General features: G+C 31.9%; 1 protein-coding gene across 7 annotated transcripts in view; it reads left to right on the top strand.

Moving 5' to 3' along the window:
* rdgA (retinal degeneration A) overlaps positions 1–24,921 on the top strand; it is a 243,091-nt gene that overhangs the window by 200,818 nt on the left and 17,352 nt on the right. For all 7 annotated transcript variants that reach the window (XM_085959201.1, XM_085959204.1, XM_085959202.1 and 4 more), the window contains one exon: positions 3,179–3,485. In XM_085959201.1, the coding sequence (XP_085815327.1) occupies positions 3,179–3,485 (307 nt within the window). The remainder of the gene's footprint in view (positions 1–3,178; positions 3,486–24,921) is intronic.

Here is a 24,921-nt window from a genome sequence, read left to right as displayed (position 1 = left end):
GTTCAATAAAAACAAATACATATGACTAACAAAGTTTAATGTGCACTATTTATGATGGATTTTAACAGCCTTCCTCCACCCTTCGCTACTGCCCTGTATTTAGGAATCAGCTTTTATACTGTATTTGTTAAAAACTATGTAGTTATATAAATAATGCAGCAAACTATATATTATTTGGCTAGTTTTTCGAGCAATGATGAATACTTCGTGGACCATAGAATATAATTATAGAGAGCTATAAATATGCCAAACATTATTTTTTATCGGGTCACAGAAAACTATAGGGGAGCCACAGTTAAAATAAAAAATTAAAATTGTATGAAAACCAATGAAAACGATTAAAAATCTAATTTCATAAATATGTTGTTTTTGTTTTTTAAATAAAATGTTTTATTTTAATAAAAATGCTACAGGAAAATTTCCAATTTCATAACGTAGGTATAAAGAAGCCATTCTCGCTTTTCTCGGAAATCTAAATTTTTATCAAAATTCATATTATTTTGATGTCGTGACATAACGCAATTTCCATCATTGACGATTATTGGCATTGAAGTACAAGATCATGATATTTTTGTGAATATTGTGTATTTAAAACAACTTTGTCAGGATATGCAAGCTCGATTTAGTGGTATGATAGCTATAAATATCTCAGATTGGATAATGAACCCATTTGGTGTGAATGAAATTTTTGATAGGTACTGAAATCAAATTACAACAAAGTCTCAAATATCTGCAAAGTTAAACGAAAGTACACGTTAGATATAAATAAAACAAAGATGATTTCTGAATAAGTAATGAAATGGTGAATACATTTCCACAGCTCTAGAAGGAGAAGGCTAATTAATATTTTATTGCATTTCCTTCATCTGATCTTGACGAAATTATCATTTATCTGCTATCAAAAGCTCGTTGCCGTCTTTCCATCTTGAATAGATATGATCAGACGCTGACATCATTGTAAATTAAAAGTTTAAAAGACTAGCTATTTTGTATCAGTCACACTTATCTTACTAAATAAACGAAACATCATTTTACATTTTTAAACAAATACGAAATATATTATACCTAAATATTTTTATTTAATATCATTTTTTAAATAAACGCTGCAATTTTTAATGTCGCTTTATCATTTTATCTAAAATAATTATTGGCTATTTGTGCCACAGATAAATATTTTAACTGACATGTGCTCATATACAAAAAAAGGTTAAGTAAAACTAATCTAGTGAACGCCATTCGTAACCAGACTCTTGGAAAATTCTTTCTGCAATGCTGTCTACATAACTTTGATGTGTAATTATCGTTCCTTACACCACTGTATATGCCAGAACGGTGTATTTTTATTATTAATATAAAATACATGTTTTCTCATGTAAGATGGCTTTGCACTATTCCTTCTTATTACAACAAGGAAAATAGCTTGAAAAATAACCAAAGAAATAATTTTATTAGTAACCTGAATTATTATAAAAAATGTCACTGAATGTCAGTTAAATTATTCTATATATTTTTATTATTATCTAAAATAACCGCATTAAAAATTCTAGCCTACATGGACAAGGACACACATTAAAATAAAATACGTGTTTTCTTTTCTTAATCCAGCGATTCCGGGATTGAACGTATATTTATTTCGAAATTCTGTAATAGAAAATTCCGTTCGAAATTGCAATATCCTCTTATGCGTAACGATAATTAAGTATGTAGGTAGTTTATTATTTTATAACTATAAAGTCAATACAATTTACGTATATACCAACATCAGTATTAATACATTTTTAATAATTTTATTAGATCATAATTTATTTTTCCATTGGGTAACTAGTCGTAACACCTACAATGACCGCGTGGCTTAAGCGTTGGCTTATTACGTCATGGGTCTTAGGTTCGAATCCTGTGTCTGACAAGTTTTCATAATTTTTTTGTTCAATTTGTTTATAATTCACAATTTGGACCTAATAGGTTGAGCAAGTGGCTGACATCCATTTCTCGTAAGAACAAAATCTGTCAATACAAACCTTCACTCTGTGGAGGCCCATATGATCCTATTAGGATCGGACACGGTCGAAAGAAAAAGAACTACTCGTATTGTACTCCTGTATTAACTCAATTTTCATAAATATATTTGCTGAGCCAACCTTATATTTTTAAGTTAATTAATTCAGTTTGCTTGTTTTTAGTATTTAATTAAGCATTGCATAATAAACTACTGCTGTTTAGCTTTAAAAGTGTATGAAACTGGATACATTACTCATAGAAAATTCAAGTGTATAAAAATTAGCTTCCTACATATATTATATGACGTCATGAATATGACACAGTGCTACACATATTAGGTATATGGTGGCCAGATTTGAGGAATATGAATATAGGACAATTCCAGTAGGAATTATTTAATCAAAATGATAATGGGAAAGAGGTTCATGGGGACTTAACAAAAACAAATGATTCTAATTAATTTATATAATATAATATGTAAAAACAATACGGACATACTAAACCTATGTGAAGAGATCTTTACGTCCGCAATTAGACGCCGCAATTTTTTTTAAAAGCATTATAGTTGATTAAATTATGTCTCAGTAAACTCAGTCAACGCACACTTAAGTAAGTGGTGACCACAGTACTTGGGCATCTACTCATGAGACATTCCCAGACATAAACAACTACCGATGCTTCACATAAAATGTAGGGCCTCGTGATACGCTCGATTAAGTCGCGGGGCGGGTTAGTTTGGGGTAACTATTAGTTAGGGGGAATTATTTTTTCAACATTGTGATAACTGGCTTCTCTGTTTATAACCAAATAATACATTTTCTTTCCATTCATTCAGTATTTTATTTTGCAAACAAGAAGTACTAAGTAGTTTGTAGTAACATTTTACTTAAATGTTTTTCCTCTTACCACACTATTGTTATTTTTTTGCAATTATGGAATCTGGAAATATAATCTGTTTTTAATAATTTGTCGTTGCATTATATAAACTGAACACAATTAGTGGTGATATTAAAATATGTTGCAGTGAAAAAAATAATATTTCATCTTGGGTAATAAAATTATTAGAAAACAAATTAACGTTGAAAATTCTGTTATGAAACTTCTTTATGGGGTCAAAATCGATATCAGATTAGAGGGTTAATAATGAATGATACTAACAGCCGGAATATTTTTTCTGCAGGTACCCAATCCAAGATCATAGTCCCTCCATCGTGGATCGTGAAGTTGCCCCGCCGCGGTAGCTTCAAATCTTCGTTGAGAAAATCCCCCAAGAAAAAATCCGGATCCAAGAAGAAGCCAAAGGACTTTAAAGGCGAACAGAAGACATTCGTGATCAAGCCAATACCGACAAGCAATGTCACGCCTGTTCTGGTTTTCATCAACCCGAAGAGTGGTGGAAATCAAGGAGCCAAACTGCTGCAAAAGTTCCAATGGCTGCTGAACCCTCGTCAGGTGTTTGACTTGACGCAAGGTGGACCAGGACCTGGGTAAGCTATACAAATCAATTTATTTATACGTTCTTTTTAATCACCACATATTAAAACTGTTTTTATTTAACAATGGGTCAACGTGTTTTCTTTAATTAGAATGTATATATAATATTATATATATATACAGAAAACGTACGTATAGTTGAGTTAATTAAAAAATTAGAAGTATACGTATTTGAAAAAAAAATCACATAAAGTAATGTAAATCAGAATGCCACTCAGTCCAACGTTTTTTTTCAAAGATTATTTCCAGTAGATAATATTATGTTTCAGATGATTATCAAAAAATTGCAAGATAAAAATAACTTTTTATATACAACGTTTTTAAATTTTCTGTTGAATCATATAAACTTGACTTGACTAGCTTAAACGATCAAAAAAAATGTACTTGATAGAAATACTGAATAAATATAGAATACTCAAATGTCATTTTGACATTTTATATTGATTTCCATAGTAACGCACGTATATATTAATAATTTAGTTGCTAGGACCCCAGACCCCTAGCAACCAATAATAGTGTTTTACTTTTTACGGATTTCTTCCGAAATAACTTGTCACACAAAACAGAATTAACTGAAGATGAATTCAATTCTACTTAAAGATGGCTAAAAGTATTAAAAGAATGCATTGCCATCGTGTTCTGATATATTCTAAAAGTTTCAAATGTCTAGCTAGTCGGGAAGTTAGTTAAAAATAGATTGCAAGATTTGTACTGGATAAATAACCACCGGACAAACAAGAATACGACCTAATGAAAACGTTGTAATGACGTACGTTCAGTAGTAAGAATCTAACATTCTTATGTTAGATTATAAAAAAAATATTAATTTAATATTTAATAAAATAATTAATATATGTAGGTATTAACTACTTATGTCACATAATTTACAAACGATCGGGATTGATTTCGCTCACTCCAATATATACATATCATTCTCAACTGGCTCACCTCTCTATTAAAAATGTTTTATTGAACCAAATAAAACAAATCCTTACCAATATTAAATTATATGACATGAAATAAGACAAGAGTATTATAATAGGTATACTGTTTTTATTTCAATTCATACTTACACTGTCTTTTTATTGAGAGTTGACGGTCAGCATTATTAAAGTTTAAATAACTATCGAGAGAAAATATTTTATATTACTCATGAATTACTGCAAAGGAAACGCTGATTTTAATATATTCTATTATTGAAAGAGAAAATTATTATATTGTAATATATATTAAATACCATTGTCTATATTTTATTTATGCTATATTCTATATTTTCCGCGATTTTACGAAGTGAAAACTTATCTATCTATGTTTTTGTCACCACCAATTAATAAAAGGCTGGAAAAATATCCAGAACAAATAATTATTGCGTATAGGAAAGAATAGTCATGAATAAACAAACGTCTATTTGTAGCTTATAAATGAATAATAATAATAATTTCCATTTTATGTTTCGTATTTCTTCAATTACCTTGTAAAAGAATGTAGCATTATTTTCTTTCAGTGAGAACTAACATGTACTACTTGATTATTGAATTAAATGAAATTTTAAGCAAGAAAGAAATGTTTTCCAGAAAAAAAAATTCGATTAATCAATTAACTTTGGCAATAAAAATAGATCACGATGCATAATAAATGTATTTACTATTTCTATCTGTGTACAGATGGCCATTACATTATTATTTTATAAGTATAAGCGAAGGATTCGTGCTGAGTAGCGTTTTAAAGTATTGCTGAAACTTATATTCCAGACAGTCATTCCGCAGGGATTCCCCTAAACGATATTGTTCGGCTTGTATTTTCATCGGAGTGGATTGTACTTAGGCTCTTACCTCTTACTTATAATACGCCGTATTGACTTTAAAGTTTTATTTGTTCAGCTTTGAAAAGCATGCATGTGAATACCCCCCTTGTGTATTTAGACCTAAATCGTACGATTAAACTGTCAGTTCTTGGTGAAACGCTGTTATTTAAAATAAAATAAAAACAATTTTATAATTGGGTTAGGACTCTCGAGGCATAATACTACCCCTACTTCATTTTAAAATGTAAAACGAAAACTATTTTACCATAAAGTCGTGCTTTTGTATTTTAATCAAGTGGAAGAAGTCTTCCGAGTTTTATATCTAAGTACCTACTTACATTTAAATGTGTTGTTTGTATTTATTATTTCGATAGCAAAGCCTTTTAAATTGAAAGTAGCTAACTAGTAATATGTTTTTGGCGTTTTATTTTAATGCAAATACGTAAATCCTTAAGTAAATCGGGGAGTTAGGGGAACAGGGTAAATTATCCCAAATGGAACAAACATAAAGATTTTGAATTAACTATTTCTTTTATTCAACGAATAATTCACAAGATTTAAAGAATGTATCATTCTAATTATTGAAAATACATATTTTTGAAAAACACTTTCTGAGAGAGTATATTATAATCAATAGAAAAAAAATCTTTTTTGAAAAAAGTAAGCCACCCCGACGGGGATTCGAACCCTGTATCTCCCGGGCTTACGCCCCATCCGTCACATTTACCATTATGCTACGGCGTGACATACTAATTGCTACGAATTTTAACTATTGGTCAATTTTAATACCTACTCATCAGCACTCTTCCAAATCAATAATATACTCTCTCAGAAAGTGTTTTTCAAAATTATGTATTTTCAATAAAGATTTTGGGAGTAATGAAGGTAAAAAAATACAACTTGCTGTTATGCCAGGCGAACTTGAAGGATTAGTAGAAACACTTATTGAGCTTCGCTCTAAAAGCATGTGTGGAATACAACCCCTACAGCCATTAGTTCATTTCTGTGTACTGTGTTCCAATATTCACCTTTCTATTCGATGTTGTGCTACTTTTGAACCTCACTTTCATTGATATAATTGGATTCAGCTTTCCATATTATACAATCTTAACATTGACATCGACATATTTTGTAGAATAGGTGAAACACGCATACCTACTCTAAAAAAAACATCCGTATTGAAATGAAGGTAGACGGATGGTCACTTATTATTATTCTCTAGTGATCGCCCTCGAATTTGTCCAGATAAAATACGGAAAGAGAAGTAGATATTCATAATGAAGAAATGGATTCATTCATATTATTAATAAATAATAATAACTGTTAAACTTCCAAGCAAGCGCCTTTTTATCCGCGCCTTATCTCATATTATCCCAAGTTTCTTTTGAGATATCGAGATTCAAGATGAAAGTCAGGTAAATAAATAATAAGTTAGTATCACAAATGTAGTATATAAGGCCCCTTACGCATTGTCAATCATTTACCGGCATTCAGGTGAGTAGAAAACACAAGGCATAAGAAAGGAAATCAGAGTTACAGCGTCACACTTTCTGGTTGCTGACATTCCACCTTTTAAAAGGCACTTTTTTATTCAAAAATATTATATCTTATTTAAATTTTGACGAATTATCTATTGCGAGGTTACTATTGTACACACACATATATATTACCTTCAATATATACGTGATTTCAGTCTCGTGAAGCACTCGTGCAAATATAACACCCACTTCGCCTCGGGCGGGAGAGCGTTCATGATTGAGAAGTTAAAAACTAAACATAATATTTTTCTTAAAATAGATTTGATTCTGAGAAATCTTAGGAAAAATATTATTTACCAATATATTAAGCACCCACGGTAGAGTAATAACAGAACATTTACATATATATCCGTGGATTACAGGCACCTGGCAAAATTACTTGAATATTAAATTTGTATCCGTAGGTTCCAATTATGACTAACAAGAATTTGCCTTCTACCTCATCAACGAAGTTATTATATAATATACAATACGGCTATCGACGGTAGTTTATCATATTTATGTATTGAGCGGCTAATTATTACAATAAGTTAACCGGCTACACTGTCAAAACTATCCATCTAATGTTTAGTTAGACGGTTAATTTCTAGCAACAATTAACCGCCTCAATACATAAAGATGGTAAGATGATAATATTTATCATTTTAGCAGTCGATAGTCGCCTTGTGTAAAGTTAAAAAAAAAAATTATGGTTTCACTCAGCGCTTGAAATGGAAAAGTTTACGAACCGGAACGCTACACAGTTTTCTGAAGATATTTCTTACATAGTCATCAAATTTTATGTATATTTCATAAAAATAAGTGTTAGATTTTCTATTATATGGCCTGTCTAGTTTAGACGGTCAAATTAATTTTTTTACGAGACGGAGCGATAATTTTACCGATTTCACGAACAGGAACGGCGCTCCGGTCCATTTCGAGCCCTGGTTATGCTCCTGAACGCAACAGAATGGGGTCTTATTCTACTATTGTAGCGTATTGATCCTATATGTAGCTTAGTAACCGTATTATTTAAGAATATACTTACCTACTTTCATATCCGTCGAACTAGTGATACAATTTTTTTTAATTACTATTATATAAATATATATATATATATATAATGAACATATTATTATATATTCTTTTTAACACTACAACATGCATAGAGGTCCAATGGCAGTAGTGTAGTTTAACAGTATACTTAGTAATATAAATGAGACAGCTTTTGAGAGAATTACATACCCGAACCCGGAGTTCCCGGATGAAAGAGCCTTATGCGGGGTTTCGTCCGCCTCAGAGGGATATTTTCAACTCAATTTTCAACTCAGTTTAAAATGTCCCTCTGATGCGGACGAAACCGGTCCTAATCTCTTGATTAAAAGTGGAAGAAGTACTACAAAAAAAAAGCGTTTTATTAAATAAAAACAACAATTCTGCATTTAGTTTAACCCAGACCTTAGAGATTAAACAAGACAAGTGACAATCATATATTTCTCGTAAAAAAATCTGTTACTAAACCGCGAGGCCACCAAGATCCACGTCAGATTGAAGAGCCAATAAAAAAATATTTCGTTTAGTATAAAAAGCTATTCGCGGCTTACCTAAAAAAAGTCTTCAATATTTTTTTGTAGACGCGTAAATAAAAAAGAAACCAAACTTGACAAAACTGTAACATTACTGTAACGGAATTTGATATAGTTCTTTATTTTTTTCAACCCCATTCTATTTATGTGGGTATTTGAAAGGGCTTTCTTGTGATACGTTCGGGACTTTATATATTATTTACAGGTAAACGGAATTTATTGAGTTGTCTTGGAGGTGATAGCAGTGAATTTAGTTTTAACCAAGTCAAACGGGGCCAGAAAGAGGTTGCCAAAGTAAATCGTTGCCATCGATCCCGAGGGAAGGATTCGTATATTTATATGAGTCGCACAATATTCTATCACGGCTGTTATAAAAATATGTATTTGATAATAGTATTAAAAATATTATAAATTTTTATTATATATTGACTTTCAAAAGAGCTAATTTTGTGTTGAGCTAAAAAAAGGTTTTTAATCCAAGAAATATATTTCTTTGAGAGACCGATTTTGCGACCTACGAACCCGTGAGTGAGAATGGGAATGGAAAATCACGTATAGTGATAAGTTAATAATGGTGATAGTGATAATGGGATTAATGAATTATAATCTCACTCTCTTTCTTTATAACGAAATAATAACATTTGATTATATCAATTTAAAATAATCAATTCATTCAGTTTAGCGAGAATTATTGGAAAAATTAGATATTAATTATTAAAATAGGTCAATTCTGCTCGGTTTACTGTAATATTCAGAGGGTTGGAGCAGACCCTTTTCTGAGTTGCTCCGCTTTAGTTCCGCTCCGGGACCTAATACTTGTTCCAGCTCCGCTCCGGGTAAAAAGTTTTGGGTATTATTAAGTACACAAATGTTAAAAAAAGTAGTCGTCATTTTCATTATTAATTATATTAAACAAAATTGCCAACAGCAAATCCTTTATCGTTATTTGCCTCTTCTGTCAAAAAAGTGAAGCTATTAATTATCACTCGTCAGTGTTGTCGTACATATTTCAAATAATTCCAGTGTTGTAAAGTGTCAAATATAATATTTTCATTGGATTTTAGGACGAAATTGTAATAATAATAAAAAAATATCTGGAGCAGTGGAGCGCTACAAATTTTCGGTACTCCGGGTAAAACCCCATTGCTCCACTGCTTCGTACTACTGCTCCGAGCTCCGCTCCAACGCTCTGATAATATTTGAATATTTTTTATATAAATATTGAAAAACTTCTAGTTCCCGAGCCGCAAACTGTCGATGGTGAAACCTATTTATATAATAATAATACAGGTAGGTATAAGAAAAATGCCTGCATCACTAGAATATAATATATATATAACGGAATTAAAATTGGTGAACGATAGTAGAATGATTGTTACCAAGAAAGCAATACGTCTACGTGTTATTTTAGGACGGAATCGGATTCAATTCAAATACGATCTATTTTTATTCTTCTCGATTATTTTTGCGATCATATTTCGTCTACAACAATGGTTTTCAAAGTGTGCGCTATGACTACTTTCCTGGGGCGACGCGACCAATAATAATAATTCAGTGATAGAATTCGGACAATCACAGTGATAGAATTCGATTCTAATATATTCGTAATGCTTTCGTGCCCGTTTTCTTTAGGCGGTATCAAATTTTAAACAACTCTTCCCTCATCGCATATGTTACGTATGGGGTCATATTAAATTTGATTTCACTTCAGAATGAATCGATCGACACCTTTCAAAAATGTTTATAAATTGTCAAATTTAATTCTGATGTGAAAATTTTCAATTGACTCCTCAGTCACAAAATTTAATTTTTGGTTGCTGTGAAAGAACTTTGAAATTTATTCACGGGAGGCTCCGTGAAATGAGAAAATTTGAAAACTACTCGTATACAATTTACATTTAAATTACTAAACTAATAACAACACCCCCTCAACGATACGCCACTGCGCAGTTCGTTGATGTATTTCAGCTCAGTCGGTGAGGGGTTATTAATAACAATAAAGACGATATTTCTTTTCTCTTGAGAGTGTGCTTTAACTCTGTTTATTTTCTTTTTCCAATGTACACGTTCCGTTTATATTTCTGGTACAATATTCGTACGATGCAGGTGAGGCGACAGACACGTTTACTGCGGGTGAATATGCGAGAAATTAATCTCACCCGTAAGTAAACGGGATGAAATTATTCCACCGGGTAGTAACTAAATTAACAATCTCCCGACTTAACTTCAATTGAAATTTTACAGAAGACATTGCTTTGATGCAGCCTATCAACAGTCTTTGTAATAGCTCCTCTTTAAAATGATAGAAATTACATGGTACAAAATTTGTGTAATTAGTTTAATAAACGTGATACATAAAACATTAAGGCTTCAGCGTCTAGAGTATGCGAAGAGATGCGCGGCGAGACTGGTGAGACTGGTTGAAGAGAGGCTGCTAGTAGAGAAGATGTTGTTCCCGAGGGATGATCCGGTAGACTGATAAAAATCTCTCGGATGCGCCCTCTTTTATAGCAGCCTCCCTTGTTCTAATTGGTCCAAAGAGTTTGAGAAGGGGTGACCAAAGATTCTACTATGTCCGTTAATTCGTACTACATGTTACCTCTTGTTTATTTAATAAGAATTTACTGGTTTGTCAGAAGGACCAAGTATCAAGAGATAATATATTCTGTGCACGTGGATGGATATATTGACGTTATAAAATATCGTCTATCTAATTCTATGGATTTTATATGAATTTATTTAGAGCATTTAAATAGCTATCTCCGGCATAAACTCGCGGTTTTAGTCTTATGCCAGGAGTAAACACACGATTTGATTAGCGTTTAAATTACATGCATTTACAACTACTTACTAGGTACCTATTAACATAATAATAGGCCCTGTAATTATTATCCATCGACCTTCACATAAACATTTGTGATTTTACGACGTAAAACCTGTCTGTTGCCTTTACCTTTTTCAATTTTACATTTATAGTAATAACAATTTATTCTTAAAACTACGTCTTATATAGTAATATGAAATAATATTTTACTATTTCCAAAAATAGCAAGATACTACCTCACGTAAAAGTGAGGAAATTCGGTGTCAATGTGCAAGAGTATATCGATCGGCGATATTTTCCCCGCATTGCCTTATTTTTAGCCGCTGTTTTTACACCGCACAGCTGCATAAAGGTCGTGTTTTTAATTTATTTGATCAGAAATTAGCGAAGCCCGCGCTAGTTGCAATCAAGAATTTATGCGTTCTTAAATATGCGAATTTCCTCTTGCTTTATATTACAGACGATAACTATACTAATTATGAACACAAAAATCGAACAATATTTCATAAAAATTAAATTTAAAGGACTCTAGTGAAGTAATAGGTTTTTCTTTTGCGTGCGCGAGACATTTTTGCGTACACACCGACGCACACACACCAACGCGTTGGCTGGTGTTGCCATGTTATAAATTAAGTATGGCCATTTGCAGCATTCTTACACCGACACGCACACATACCCGCGCGTTGGCCGGTGTTGCCATGTTATACATTGATTCTATAATTATTAGTTTAATTATTAACGATTTTACGGATTGAAATATTATTCGATTAGTGTGTCCCACAAGACATATTAATTATTTATATACACTTTTAATACTAATCACTCGCTACCGCGTTCTTCTTCTTTATGTTAACAGTTATTCTTCTTCTTTCATACTATTACAAAATATGTTAATTACACTTATACACTCTTATAATAATCTCTCGCGACGGCATTCCTCGTCTTTATGTTGGCAATCCTTCTTCCCCATTTATACTAATGTACAATTACATAATAAACTTATATCTAACATTTTATATTACATAATCACAGGTTTTATTGTGCAGAACAAGGCAATTTCACATCCATCATTCTTTTATACTGTATTACCTTGTTCGTAGCAATCGATGCCCCGTTCGATATGTTTACATACCGAACGGGTAGCGTAAAACCTGTGAACAGATAAACAATTATATATGATTAGACAAGGAAGCGTTTTAGGCGTTTTACTAAGCCGTATAGTTAGAGATCAGGTTTACATGTCGGCTTATTACTAATTAATTTATTAGGCGAAGACACCTACCTACAGGTGGGTGGTGACACTAACCTTGTTGGTAGCACAGTCTCTATGTATGTGATTTCCAGTACATATTACCAATTTTTGATGACAAAAATATGTCAGATGGGGTAAAAAAAAGTAACTAGTTGGCAGGAAACTTATTGAAAAAGAAAACATGTATTGCATATGAGCAGCCTACTGAAAATTTCCTTTCAGAATCAGATTTGAAAATTTTTTATCTTTTCAATTTTAATGTAAAGCATGGCCGGTGAGTTTATTAAATCTAACGTTTTTATAGGTAATTATTAGTGGTTTGTAGTACGTTTTGAGGTACACAAAAATGTGAGAAATCCAAATCAACCATAATAGATATTAATTTAAGATAAAGTTTTTCTTTGCTGAACTTGTATAAGATTACTAGATACGTGTGAAATTGTATGTATGTAATTATTTTTAATTATATTTCGCCGTAAGCGTATTTCATTGAGTGAGCGATAATAATTGATACTGCTGACGGTTTGTGAAATTGTATATTAAAATAATAATTAAATGCTCGCGGTCGATTCGTGTGTCGCGGATTTTGCTGACAATGCTTGGTTTCCAATGGACTAGTTTCTCGCCACAAATACTTTCAAGACAGGCCCGATAAAAAAAACCCACTGGATATTATAACGCCACATGCCAGATATGATTTTTTCAGCCAAGTGACTAATAAAAAAATCTAGATCTGACAAAGAAACTGCATAGTTGGAAGTGCCTTGTATTGAATATTATGTTTAGTCCATTGTGACTAATTTACAATAATACGTATAGTAGTGGAAAGTTAGATTTTAGATAGCTATCTAATTCCGTCGTGATTTTTAAAGAAGTCTACCGAAAAAATATTGCCGATTTTCTCTGATTGGATACTTACTTATATACAAAATTTATTTACTCATGAAAATTCTGTTTTTGCACGAAACGTAGAAAACAAATTACGATTCCCAATAACTATGATAGATATTCTTGCAGGTGTTCGCCAAAACTGAGAACTCATAAGATGAACTATATTACATATTCTAAATACTTCCAAAGCTTTCTTTATGCTGTGTTCTCTAATAATTAATTCTTGAGCTTTTATTGTACGAATGAATATAATTTGGTGTATTGTTACTATTGTAAGAGTTTATTTGTATACTAATAAAGGTCAATTATGGTAACCATTAGAGGAAAAAGAACCTCTCGGTTTAAAATATGTAATTAAATTATATTATATACTGTGATGAAATATAATCAGAAGTTTTTGTACATTAGATCTCCTTTATTTTTTATGATCGACAGGATCCTTTGTATAATCTAAAAATATCTGAAAAAATAATTAAATTTTGTATTGGTACCTACTTATTGGAATCAAATATTGGAATTGGAATCAAGCAAGACAATTCCAATCGGATACAATTGGAATCAAGTAAGGCATGTGTTGACGCATGGTCGTCTGCGTTGCCATGTGTCTTGGCCCTAATAAGGGTTTGACAGTTCAGGCATGTAACAATAATAAGCGAGAGGAGGGCCGAGCAAAATAAGTAAATATTCTAAATGTGATGTAAACACTGTTGGTGGTAGTATCAATATACAATGTACAAAAAATACTTACGCATGGTAAGAGATGCTATCCGCGTCTCTCACTATTTTAATTGTTCAAAAAAAAATTCAGCGTCATACAATGATGAGCGTAAAAATGTATCTTCGTTTTGTCGATTCAACCAATTTGTTTTAGGATCTTAGTATTTCTTTTTGTATCTATTTTTCAATACTCCTCTCCCACGAGCATTAAATTGGATTACCGAACTCAGTTAAAGCATACCCAACATCCTCAGTATAAGGTGCATGTGGTGCTCCCGAAACATTCATGGGTCTAAATAAGGGAATGGGACAACAGGACGACAGGACAATTGGACGTCACACTGTCGTAGACACGTAAACAGAACGTAGACGATGAATTTTAATCAGTTTCTATCTACTGCTTAGTAATTTTAATTCATTTTACTCTTAACATAATGCTCTTTTATTGCGAATTGAGTAGTAAAATGCCTAAGGCTTTATATTAAAATAAAAAAACTCCTTTTTCGTTGGAACTTATACATATGCACGATTAAATGATTATTGACGTATGCATATTTAAATTCTCATCAATTATTAAATCATAATATAATAATACATGATAATACTAAATATTTTTTTAAAGGTACCTAATGTCTATTTATTTTCGAATTGCGTGGCGTCCATTTGTCTCGGTGCCAAATCGTCCTAGACCCCTAAATAACCTGTACATGACGTCCTACGTCACCTACTTTCGCCTTGTGATTTGAACAATTACGACAAAATTATTTTTATTTAAATATCCGATTTTATATTATGTAGATAGATCATTCTACTACCACTATGGATGAAAGAAAAGCGATTTTCATGTATTTTTTTCAAAAACACTAACCACGTATAATGAGATTAAACTGCAAAATCTATGATTTGTTTACCTTGATAAATAAAATTACTGATTTTAAGTTTTCGCAAGATGTCTACAAAATTATTTCTCATTTCATGAGCTTTCTGTTTATAAATTAGACCAGTTATTTAGTATTCTTAATGAAAGTTAAGGACTCTAGTTAGGTTAGGGGCTCTTTGGTAACTTTTGTAGGCCATTCATTTGATATTCATTGCAAAGCTTCGTTTTGCGAATTATGATAAAGCGCTGCCCATTTTGATATTGCAAGGTAGTCTCCTCAAAGTTTTGACATTAACTCGCCTCTTTGTGAGAAAGTAGTAGTTTCAAATGCAATTTCATGCTACTCTAATTTAATTTCACTATTATAGTTTTAAAGGATTTCCGTTGTTATTTAAATGTATTATTGTAAAAATCAATTACTAATACTAACAATTAGCCCCATTTTCATGATGATAGTCAATAGATTTCCATGAGAGAAGAAACACGTGGGAAAACGCCATGGAGCTATTGCTGCTGGATGACTGGAAGAAATCCACTGAGGACTGAGAGTCATGTCGGCGGATTTGAGAAAATAATGTGTATCCAAGAAAAATGACGAATGAACCTCTACCAAATTATTTAGTTAAACCATGCAAATGTAATTCTGACTGCCGTAAATTATCACGTAGTTATAAGAAATCGGCTTTGACATGTATATCATTATGCAAATGTGTAATTAGTGTTTGAACACAGTTGCTTCTTTTTTTTAATAAATGTGTACTTAGTGTGGTTAGTAACCTACACTGTTTCTGGATTAACCATAATACTAAAACTAATGTTATATGCATATTATATAATATGGTAAAGAAACCAATCTGAGTGATTCTTTACAAAAATGCTACTAAATAAAATAATTTAAGCCAAGGATGATCCTAAGAATCGATAATTTTGAACACATTGCACTACCCGCTATTTTTATTTTTTCAAATGGGACGAACCGTTATACGACTATGCCGATGGCATGGTACAATTATTGCATTTTCAATCATTCCCTGATTCGGTCTTGGTTTTATTGAAGAACTCAGAACAATTTTTGGTGGGTTATAAGAAAAAAAATTAAAACCTCAATAAAAAAAAATCCACTAATATCGCCTGGCAACATCGACTTTATATATCTTTGTGACCCCTAAAACCTATTTCAATTGTCAGAATGCGTTCCGCATATTATGTATACGAAAAGTCTATGGATCCTGCACTACATCGATAACAGTAATTGACCACGACTGATCCACAAGCTTAATAAAAATATTATTTTCTACTGCGACATGGAAGAAAATAATTACCGTGATATCACAAAATAACAATTGTAAATTTACCACTTAATTTCAATAAAAATAGCGTTTAATAATACGGATTGGAGTGTCTGCTTTATAATTTTGAATGAAGGTTTAAGGCCATGCATTAGTTGAAGCACGGTCTAAAAAGATCGTTGCTAGGCGATGTGCGGATTGCGGGTCGCGGGTGCAAAAGACGCCTGTCAAACGAAATATTTTTTCTTATATAAATCCAGCATACGTCCATTTTATGTTCTGTTTATTATTCTATTAGTAACAATAATAATATATTCATTGACATGTTTTCTTTTTAAAGTAAATGGGTAACGTTTTTAGTCATCTTTACACGATTTTAGAATTAATTGGCCCGTCGCCATCACGCAGCAAAGTGACGTACGTCTGACTCGACGTTCTCTCAATGAATGCGAAGCGAGTACAAAATTTCGTCGCGCGTACAGTTGAAAATTATTTGGCGTTTCACTGATGCGTCACCTTAACGAATGATCGAATTCTTGAAGTTTACTCAAAGATACTCACTTATTTGAAAAAATGACTGATACATCAGTATTCTTTCATGTGCCATATCGAGAAAAAGGTTGGAAAATACTGCTCTAGTTGAATCCAAATAATGCTTAACTCTAGGTTTTGAAATAACTTTGTAATATGGGCGTGAAGCCGTAGTCGAAACGTCGTCGGTATTTTTGATATTCGAAAGAAAACATACATATTTTATTACCACGCAATATAATAATTAATTACAAACAAAGACAAATTAAACCATTCATAATAATATATGTTATATAATATCAGATGATAACTAAAGATTTAAAATAATATAATAATAATTAATGATTACAAAATATTAGTTTAATGGTCATTATCATTTTATCAATAATCTATGTGGATTCTAGATTATTTGGCATCCAACTATAGAATAATTTCAAGAGTAATTAATATCTTCTTTTGACTTTCAGTCTAGTCTTTTTCTATTCCTTGAGAAAAGTTGTGTAATACCTGCGGAGTCTGAAACGGAAAAAAAACAATTGCTTAACCGATTACTTTCGCTTCCGCGATCACAGCGCCAATCCTGTTGGGAATTGTTATTAAAAAGTTTGTATACGGGACGTATCGGGCTTCATAAATACAACTTTAGTACTTGATATAAAAATATTGTTAGATATAATGAAACAGCATAAACGTATAATAGCGTCGAATGCAACCGTTGAATAACTTGGGTTACATGACGTCATGTTTTCCCGGGACATATCCTCTTTTTACAATGTTTTTCTTAGCTCGTATTCTTATTTGTCCGGTGGTTCTTTGTCCGGTACAAATCTTGCAATCGATTTTTAACTAACTTCCCGACTAGCTAGACATTTTAAACTTTTAGAATATATCAGAACACGATGCCAATGCAATTTTTTAATACTTTTAGCCATCTTTAAGTAGAATTGAGTTCATTTTCAGTTAATTCTGTTTTGTATGAAAAGTTATTTCGACACCATTATTGGTTGCGGGGGTCTGGGGTCCTAGCAACTAAATTATTAGTATATACGTGCGTTACTATAGAACTCAATATGACATTTCAGTATTATTTCTATCAAGTACAAATTTTTTTGATCGTTTAAACTAGTCAAGTCAAGTTTATATGATTCAACAGAAAATTTAAAAACGTTGTGTATAAAAAGTTCTTTTTATCTTGTAATTATTAAGTCTTAAATCTTCGACCGACTTCATTGATTTACTATATTATATGATAAGCCTCTAGCTAAATTCAAATAGATTTGATGCCTACACATATTCTGATAGTTTTTAAAGCATTCGGAGCCATTCATTACTCGGCGTATTGGTATTAAATAGTATGCAATCAATAAGGTATCCACTGATTAGTGTTGAGTGGTTTTCAACCAATGAATGTGGGCAATATACGATTTCTTCAAATCAAAACTCAGTGTCTGACCTATTTACTATGATTTTTATTTGTCACTATATTATTCGAATTTGGCTTTTTAAAAATACTTTTCATGTCTACTGGTGAATTAAAAGGTTCCGTGCGCCACGGTTTGCTTTAAAGAATTCTTATATTATTAAATTATAAGTTTATCTTTCATATTTATTTTTTATGTTTAATGCTTTTAGATATGTATTGGTTTAGTAATGTAACTTAGTGCATCTGACAGTCAGAGTAAGCACCCTCCCCTTTTTAGGTGTTATGCGTTCTCTTTTATAACCGGAATATGGTAACTCTAAATTTAGCCATCCTTATAGTACGACTTTACTCACTAGCTACTATTATAGTACGTAGGATAGTATTTTAAATGCAGAATTTATTATATTATTAACGATAGCTATCGTGGCATATCCAGAATATGCTACGACTACAATTTTACAACGTATATTTGTGAGTTTGTCACATAATATAATATTATTCTATCGCCCTTTTTTCATATAATATACTATATTTATTATTGATTATAAATTTGCTATAATCCTACTGCACGAAAAAGAAAAATATGCAATATATTTGTGGACAGTGCCGCTGTATTTATAAATTATTTACAAAAAAAAAACCGCGTATAAAACGCATTTCTCACGATAAATTGTTAGATATCACTCATTAAACACACGAATTTTTGCTCTATTATTATAAATATTAAAATTAAAACAGTAGCTAATAGTTTTAATATTATATATTAAAACTATAAGCAATGGTTATTTTTTGATATAGTAGATCGCAAGTGGTTTTATATTATCATATTTTTAGTTTTGAAAATTAATGTTTTGTTGTGTGTACAGAAAAAAGTTAGTAACATTGTTGCCAAATTAGAAGATATATACCATCATCACCATGTTCAGTGTGAATCAATTCACTGCTGGATGAAGGACTCCACAATATAATTCCTCGAATCTCGGTCACATATATTGTGTCATCACGCAAAGATTTACGTACGACTTCACTCGTTGAACATCATTTTCTTTGTGTTTCTTCAGTAATACAATCAGAATAGTAAAATAAAAAAATACTTTAAAATGTCTTACAGGATGCGTAAATTCTAACATAAAATTAATATGTGTAGGTTAATAAGTTTTGTTGGTCCAATATGTATTCCTTCTATATTGTCTTTATATGCAGCCATTACAGCAATTCTTTTTCAGCCGCGTAGACGAGAGGGTCTACGCGCGAACGGAGAAAACTAACGAAGTTATTAAATACAATAATATAGTGTTATTTTATTTTAACTCAACCAAACAGCCATTCATTTCCCACACAGACAATGACTCATTCGTGTTTTAATTGAATCATTTATTTTTAATGAAGTATGAATCACTTCTAGTGAATATTGTTTGGATATTAAAAGATCAGCTCCAAAAAGTCTGCTTATTAAGATGTTTTTATATGTAATACTAGGAACAAAATTATGATGAATTATAAACAATTTATCGAAAAAATACATTTTAAACTATTTTTAATAAGTACCTAATAATTATATTATAAACTACTGTAATACTATTTATAGCTGGCACCAAGAATAACCTCAATTTTAAACATTAAAAAAAAGAAAGTATTAATTAATATAGTTACAGACTGGAACACCTTCTAGGATACTTCTCTAAAAAGCGGAAAGATTCACAAAATATTTCTCGAGAAATACTACTTTAATATGCCGCGAAGGCTTTATAAAAAAAACATTTAGAGATGCGATGGGGTGGCTAAAGAGAGGCTTTTGTTTTAATTGCTTTGGGCTTTCGAATAAAAATTCCTTTCTTTCATGTCGTGAACTCAATTAATGTCCGTAGAAATGAGTCTTTCTTTTGAATAAAACAACGAGTTAATGCCAGGTTTGTGATGGTGGGTAATAATATAATTTTCAGACACAAATTTCTGACATACAGGTGAGCATTCGTAATTCATAAAACATTTACCATTAATTCGATATTACAGGACAATCTTTTGATATTTCAACTCGAAAATGTTACTGACAGTATATTACTACTTTCAAAATTTGACTAATTCTAAATTGTTAGAAAAAGATACATAATATAACTATTTAGTAGCAGTTTTATTATTATACTATTTAAGGGTATCGGATAAAGTTGTATTACACTATTATAGTACATATAGACGCTTTTATAATATGACCGTTGAACACCGGTAACCTGAACATTAATAATTATAAGATAAAAAGAACTTTTTATATACCACGGTTTAAAATGTTCTGTTGAATAAACTTGACAATTCTATGTATTAATAAATACTTTTTTTTGTACTTGATAGAAATACTGAATAAATATTATAGAATACTGAAATGTCATTTTGACATTTCAGTATTAGCAACCAATAGTGAGTAGTAAATATTACTTTTAACGATTTTTTTCAGAAACGTAAAAAATAGAAACAGATTAACTGAAAATGAATTCAATTCTGCTTAAAGTCATTAAAAAAATGCACTGTCGTTGTGTTCTGATATATTCTAAAAGTTTCAAATGTCTAGCTAGTCGGGAAGTTAGTCAAAAATCTTCAATCGTCCAATACAAATATTGGACAAACAAGAACAAATTTGTACTGGACACACAAGAAAAAATCTGTACCAGACAAACAAGAATACGAGCTAATAAGAACGTGGTAAATAAAAGGTTACGTTCGACGTTGTAATGTGGAAACAGTGATTTCTATGTTTCTTTGAATCATAGAAACTATTGTAAAATAGAGATTGTGCATATATATTATATGAAATGTATTCAATTATATTCCATTATATATAGGCTTTATTAATTAAAATAATTATGGTAAAATAAATAAAAAAATTAAAAATAATACAGTTAAATATTACATAATTATTAATTATAAAAGTCTATCCACGCTATTACAGATTCTGGAAGTTCCTTTAATATTTAATCAACTTAATTTACATTATGTGTGTCGATATCATTGAAATTATATATTTTCATATTGAATAATTAATGTTATTTTCCATTCACTACTCACATTTTATTAAATATTGTGTTTTGTTTTAAATCTACATGTTTATTGATATCATGTGTATTTTTTATATTTAAATATAAAGTACATACATACTAAGTGTAATATAGTTTGTATTTTATATGACTAAAAAAATATTTTCTTCTAAATATGCATTGTGGTATGTTAAATCTGAAACGTGCTCTGTGTATGCTCTACCATTGATAAAAGCAGCTATCTGACATACTACTCATACGATATAGTTATAGATAGGTAGTAGTAATAATATTTGTTTTAATATGTGTTTTTGTATAATTTAGGCGATATACCTACCTCATGGTATGTATACCCACATTCTGAAGCGGGCCCCCAGGCTATTATGTTTGGCGGGTCCCCCTACCTATTGCTAAGGATAAAGGCAGTGTGACGCACTGCAGTAGCGTTTTCCAAATAGTGTACGCGGTGAAAGTAAGATGTATATTTCACGATTTTTTGTATTTTTAATAAGTACATCCATTTGAATTATGAAATTGTCGGATATCGGTACACAGTTAAAAATTACATTACATACACAAATTACAACCAAACATTTTTAATTACCAATATCATTGAAGTACAATAGCGCCGCAGAAGATTTTTTTTAAACCGTAAGAGCAAATTTGTGATCTGTGTTTATCTCAACTATCTGGTCGACTCGCCACGCTGGGCCCTTCCTAAGCTCGGACCCCCCCCCCCTTATGGGGGCCATGACCTACCTACTCAGGTCAAAAATACGGAAATAAAAAAGGTATATACAGATATACATAATTAAATAGACTGATTCGATTTGAATATAATTTATCTACTTATTATTATATCATTTTAAATCAATGCGACAGACAACAATTGTATCTAGGCGCGGCTATATAATATCTATTCAGTGCCTTTATCTCACCTATCCCAATATCACACTCGACTGCTATTCTTTTTTTTCTTAACTTCGGAACATTTGTTGAGGTATCGCAATATCGGATTGGTTCCAATAATGTAGTCTGTGGAATGCTGATATTTTGGTCGCAAAAATAAGACAAAATTATCTTTCAAATCAAATTTTCTTTATTTTAGAAATAGTGAACATTACAAATTATTAATTTAAGATGTTCACAATATAACATTTAAAACGAAAGAAAGAAGAAATGTTTTTAAAATAGTATGTATACTTATACGAGTATATAAAAAAGAAATCGATCGGTAATTAGTTATTAAATAGTAGAAAGTGTAAATACAAAAATTATAAATTAGATACAAGGAAATACACCGAATAAGCTAAGTAGACCTTATTTTAAGAATTTATAAAACAATGCCCCCCTAGTATAATTCATCCTCACGTATATGAAATATGTCAATATATCAGAAGTGATTTGGTTGAACAGAGTTTTGCTCTCCCAATTGGCATCACCAATGACAGGTCAGTTATACACATAAGGAGAACAAACAACTGGTGCTCCCGATTTCTAAGATAGTTATCAAGGGGACACATGTCAATACTACCAAAAATGGCAGAATATACGTTATATCACTTTGTTCTTCTTCTTCGGCCATATCCGCCCCTTAATTGGAGCATATGGACACCACGCGGTGCCTCTAAGAATCCCTGTCGCTCGTTTCCCAGTTTTCTTGCATCGTTCCAGGTCAAACCAGCATCCCATAGCTCCACCGTATACACTCTGTAGATAGATAGTATTTAGCGGCCTTCCAGGACGCCGGAATCCGGTCGGATTGAAGAACAGGCAAACCGGGTTAAGGTTCTCTTCTGGCATCCGCAGCACGTGGCCGAGCCAGGTCCAACGTCGCATCTTCACTTTCAGCGTGATGAGAGGCTGCTTGGTGCGTTCTCTTATCTCCTCGTTGCTCCTGAAGTCATACCACCGCACATCCAGTATTTGTCGCAAACATCTGTTTTCGAAGCTCAGTATACGGTTGCTCTGAGCCTTCGTAAGGTGCCATGATTCGCTACCGTAAAGGAGCACCGTCAGAATGCAAGCGTCGAATAGGCGGCATTTGGTTTTGACCGAGTACAATCGTGAGTCCCAGACATTCCGCATCGAGTTGAATGTTGCTCCAGTCACTCCCATTCGGATAGCGAGCTCTTTCTGCAAAATGCCATCTCCCGTGATGTGTACCCCCAGGTACTTAAAGCTGTCGACGCTTTCGATGTTTTGTCCGTCGCTAATCAGAGGGAAATCAGGATCAGGACAGGTACTATTACACAAAACGTTGGTTTACTTCGCGTTGATTTTCAAACCAACGCGAGAGGAGTTGTTATACAACCTGTCGATTGTCTCTTGTCTGTCGATTGTCACAGAATGGTTCGGGGTCACGACATGAGTCAGACAGGGTTGTGTCCTTGCACCGTTTCTCTTCTTCTCTTTGACTTCATACTACGGAAGTCAATAACACCCGAACGAGGCATACCTGTTACCCCCATGGTAAAGCTATGCGACGAATACGCCGATGACGCTGTCCTATTCAATCACTTTATGGGGTGGTCTCATTTAAATTATTCATGTGGGTAGGTACCACGATTTCACAATATATATTATTAAAATTTAAAGGCTGATAATAGAATTTTCATGTAGTAATGTGGAATTCCCTACATTTTTTTTATTTATTGATAAGTTTAAAATAAATATAACATTCTAGACATTATCATTAAGGTACCTAATCGTATTCTACCTAAAGTCAAAAAATCACCCTTCGTCACTGATTAACATTAGTTTAATGGATTAGTACGTAGATAATAATTAAGAGCATATCTGTGATCTAATATGGCTTGTGCCAGTAGCCGTCATTCATTGTCCATTTCATGAAATGTGATTTGGGAATGCATTCCGGAGTTGATTGGATTGAGCTGATTAGTGGTAATACGTTATACGTATCGAAGGATTGTGCTAGTTGGCTGAATATTAAATTAAATTTGACACCCTTCGCCTACCAATTTGAATGATATCTACTAAGAATAATTGTCCAATATAATGAATTAATGAATAGATTACTTGATAGACTTAACTATCTATTCCTAATTTTAATCCACTATTACAAAGAAGTTGAAGGAAAACTTCTTATATGAAGAGAGCTGTACTTAAAGTGAAAATATAAAACGGTTCATTTCCCCCTACACATTCAAATTCTAACACGCTTAATTAATACATGTTTTACTGTTATAAGATTTGTTCGCCTGGAAACGTCAGTTTTACAAACCAAAAAGAAGTTTCTTGTGTAAGTACAGTGAAAAATCATTATTTAAATGTGAAATCACCCCAAATATTCAGTATATTTTGTAGAAACAGTCAAAATTCAAAAGTCACCTTCAACTACAGGTTGTGATCGAAAAATCTCATATCGAGAATTCTTGAGAATTAATAAAAAATCCGAATTTCTAGATTTCTCATTTCTCGAAATGTAGAAATTGTGACTAGACGAAGCTGCCAAACGCAGCCGGATTTTTTTTTAGAAAAGCAAAAATAAAAGCAGTCGATGGATTTTCATAAATTTGAAAAAAATCCTTCTACCTCGATTCTGAATGAAGTCTCAGGAATTGATTTTTTTGTTACTGAAAATGCTATAGAATGAAAAAATATTCACCAAGCACTTTCATAGTTATGTCGATTTCCCGAGAATTTCGAGGATCCTCGAGATATCTAAT

This window comes from Rhyacophila brunnea, unplaced genomic scaffold (assembly GCF_057557595.1).
Source record: "Rhyacophila brunnea isolate RB1 unplaced genomic scaffold, BYU_Rbru_1.0 scaffold_8, whole genome shotgun sequence".
Classification (NCBI taxonomy): Eukaryota; Metazoa; Arthropoda; class Insecta; order Trichoptera; family Rhyacophilidae; genus Rhyacophila; species Rhyacophila brunnea.
The sequence above is the reverse complement of the archived record's forward strand: the minus strand, read 5'-3'. Positions and strand labels throughout refer to the sequence as shown.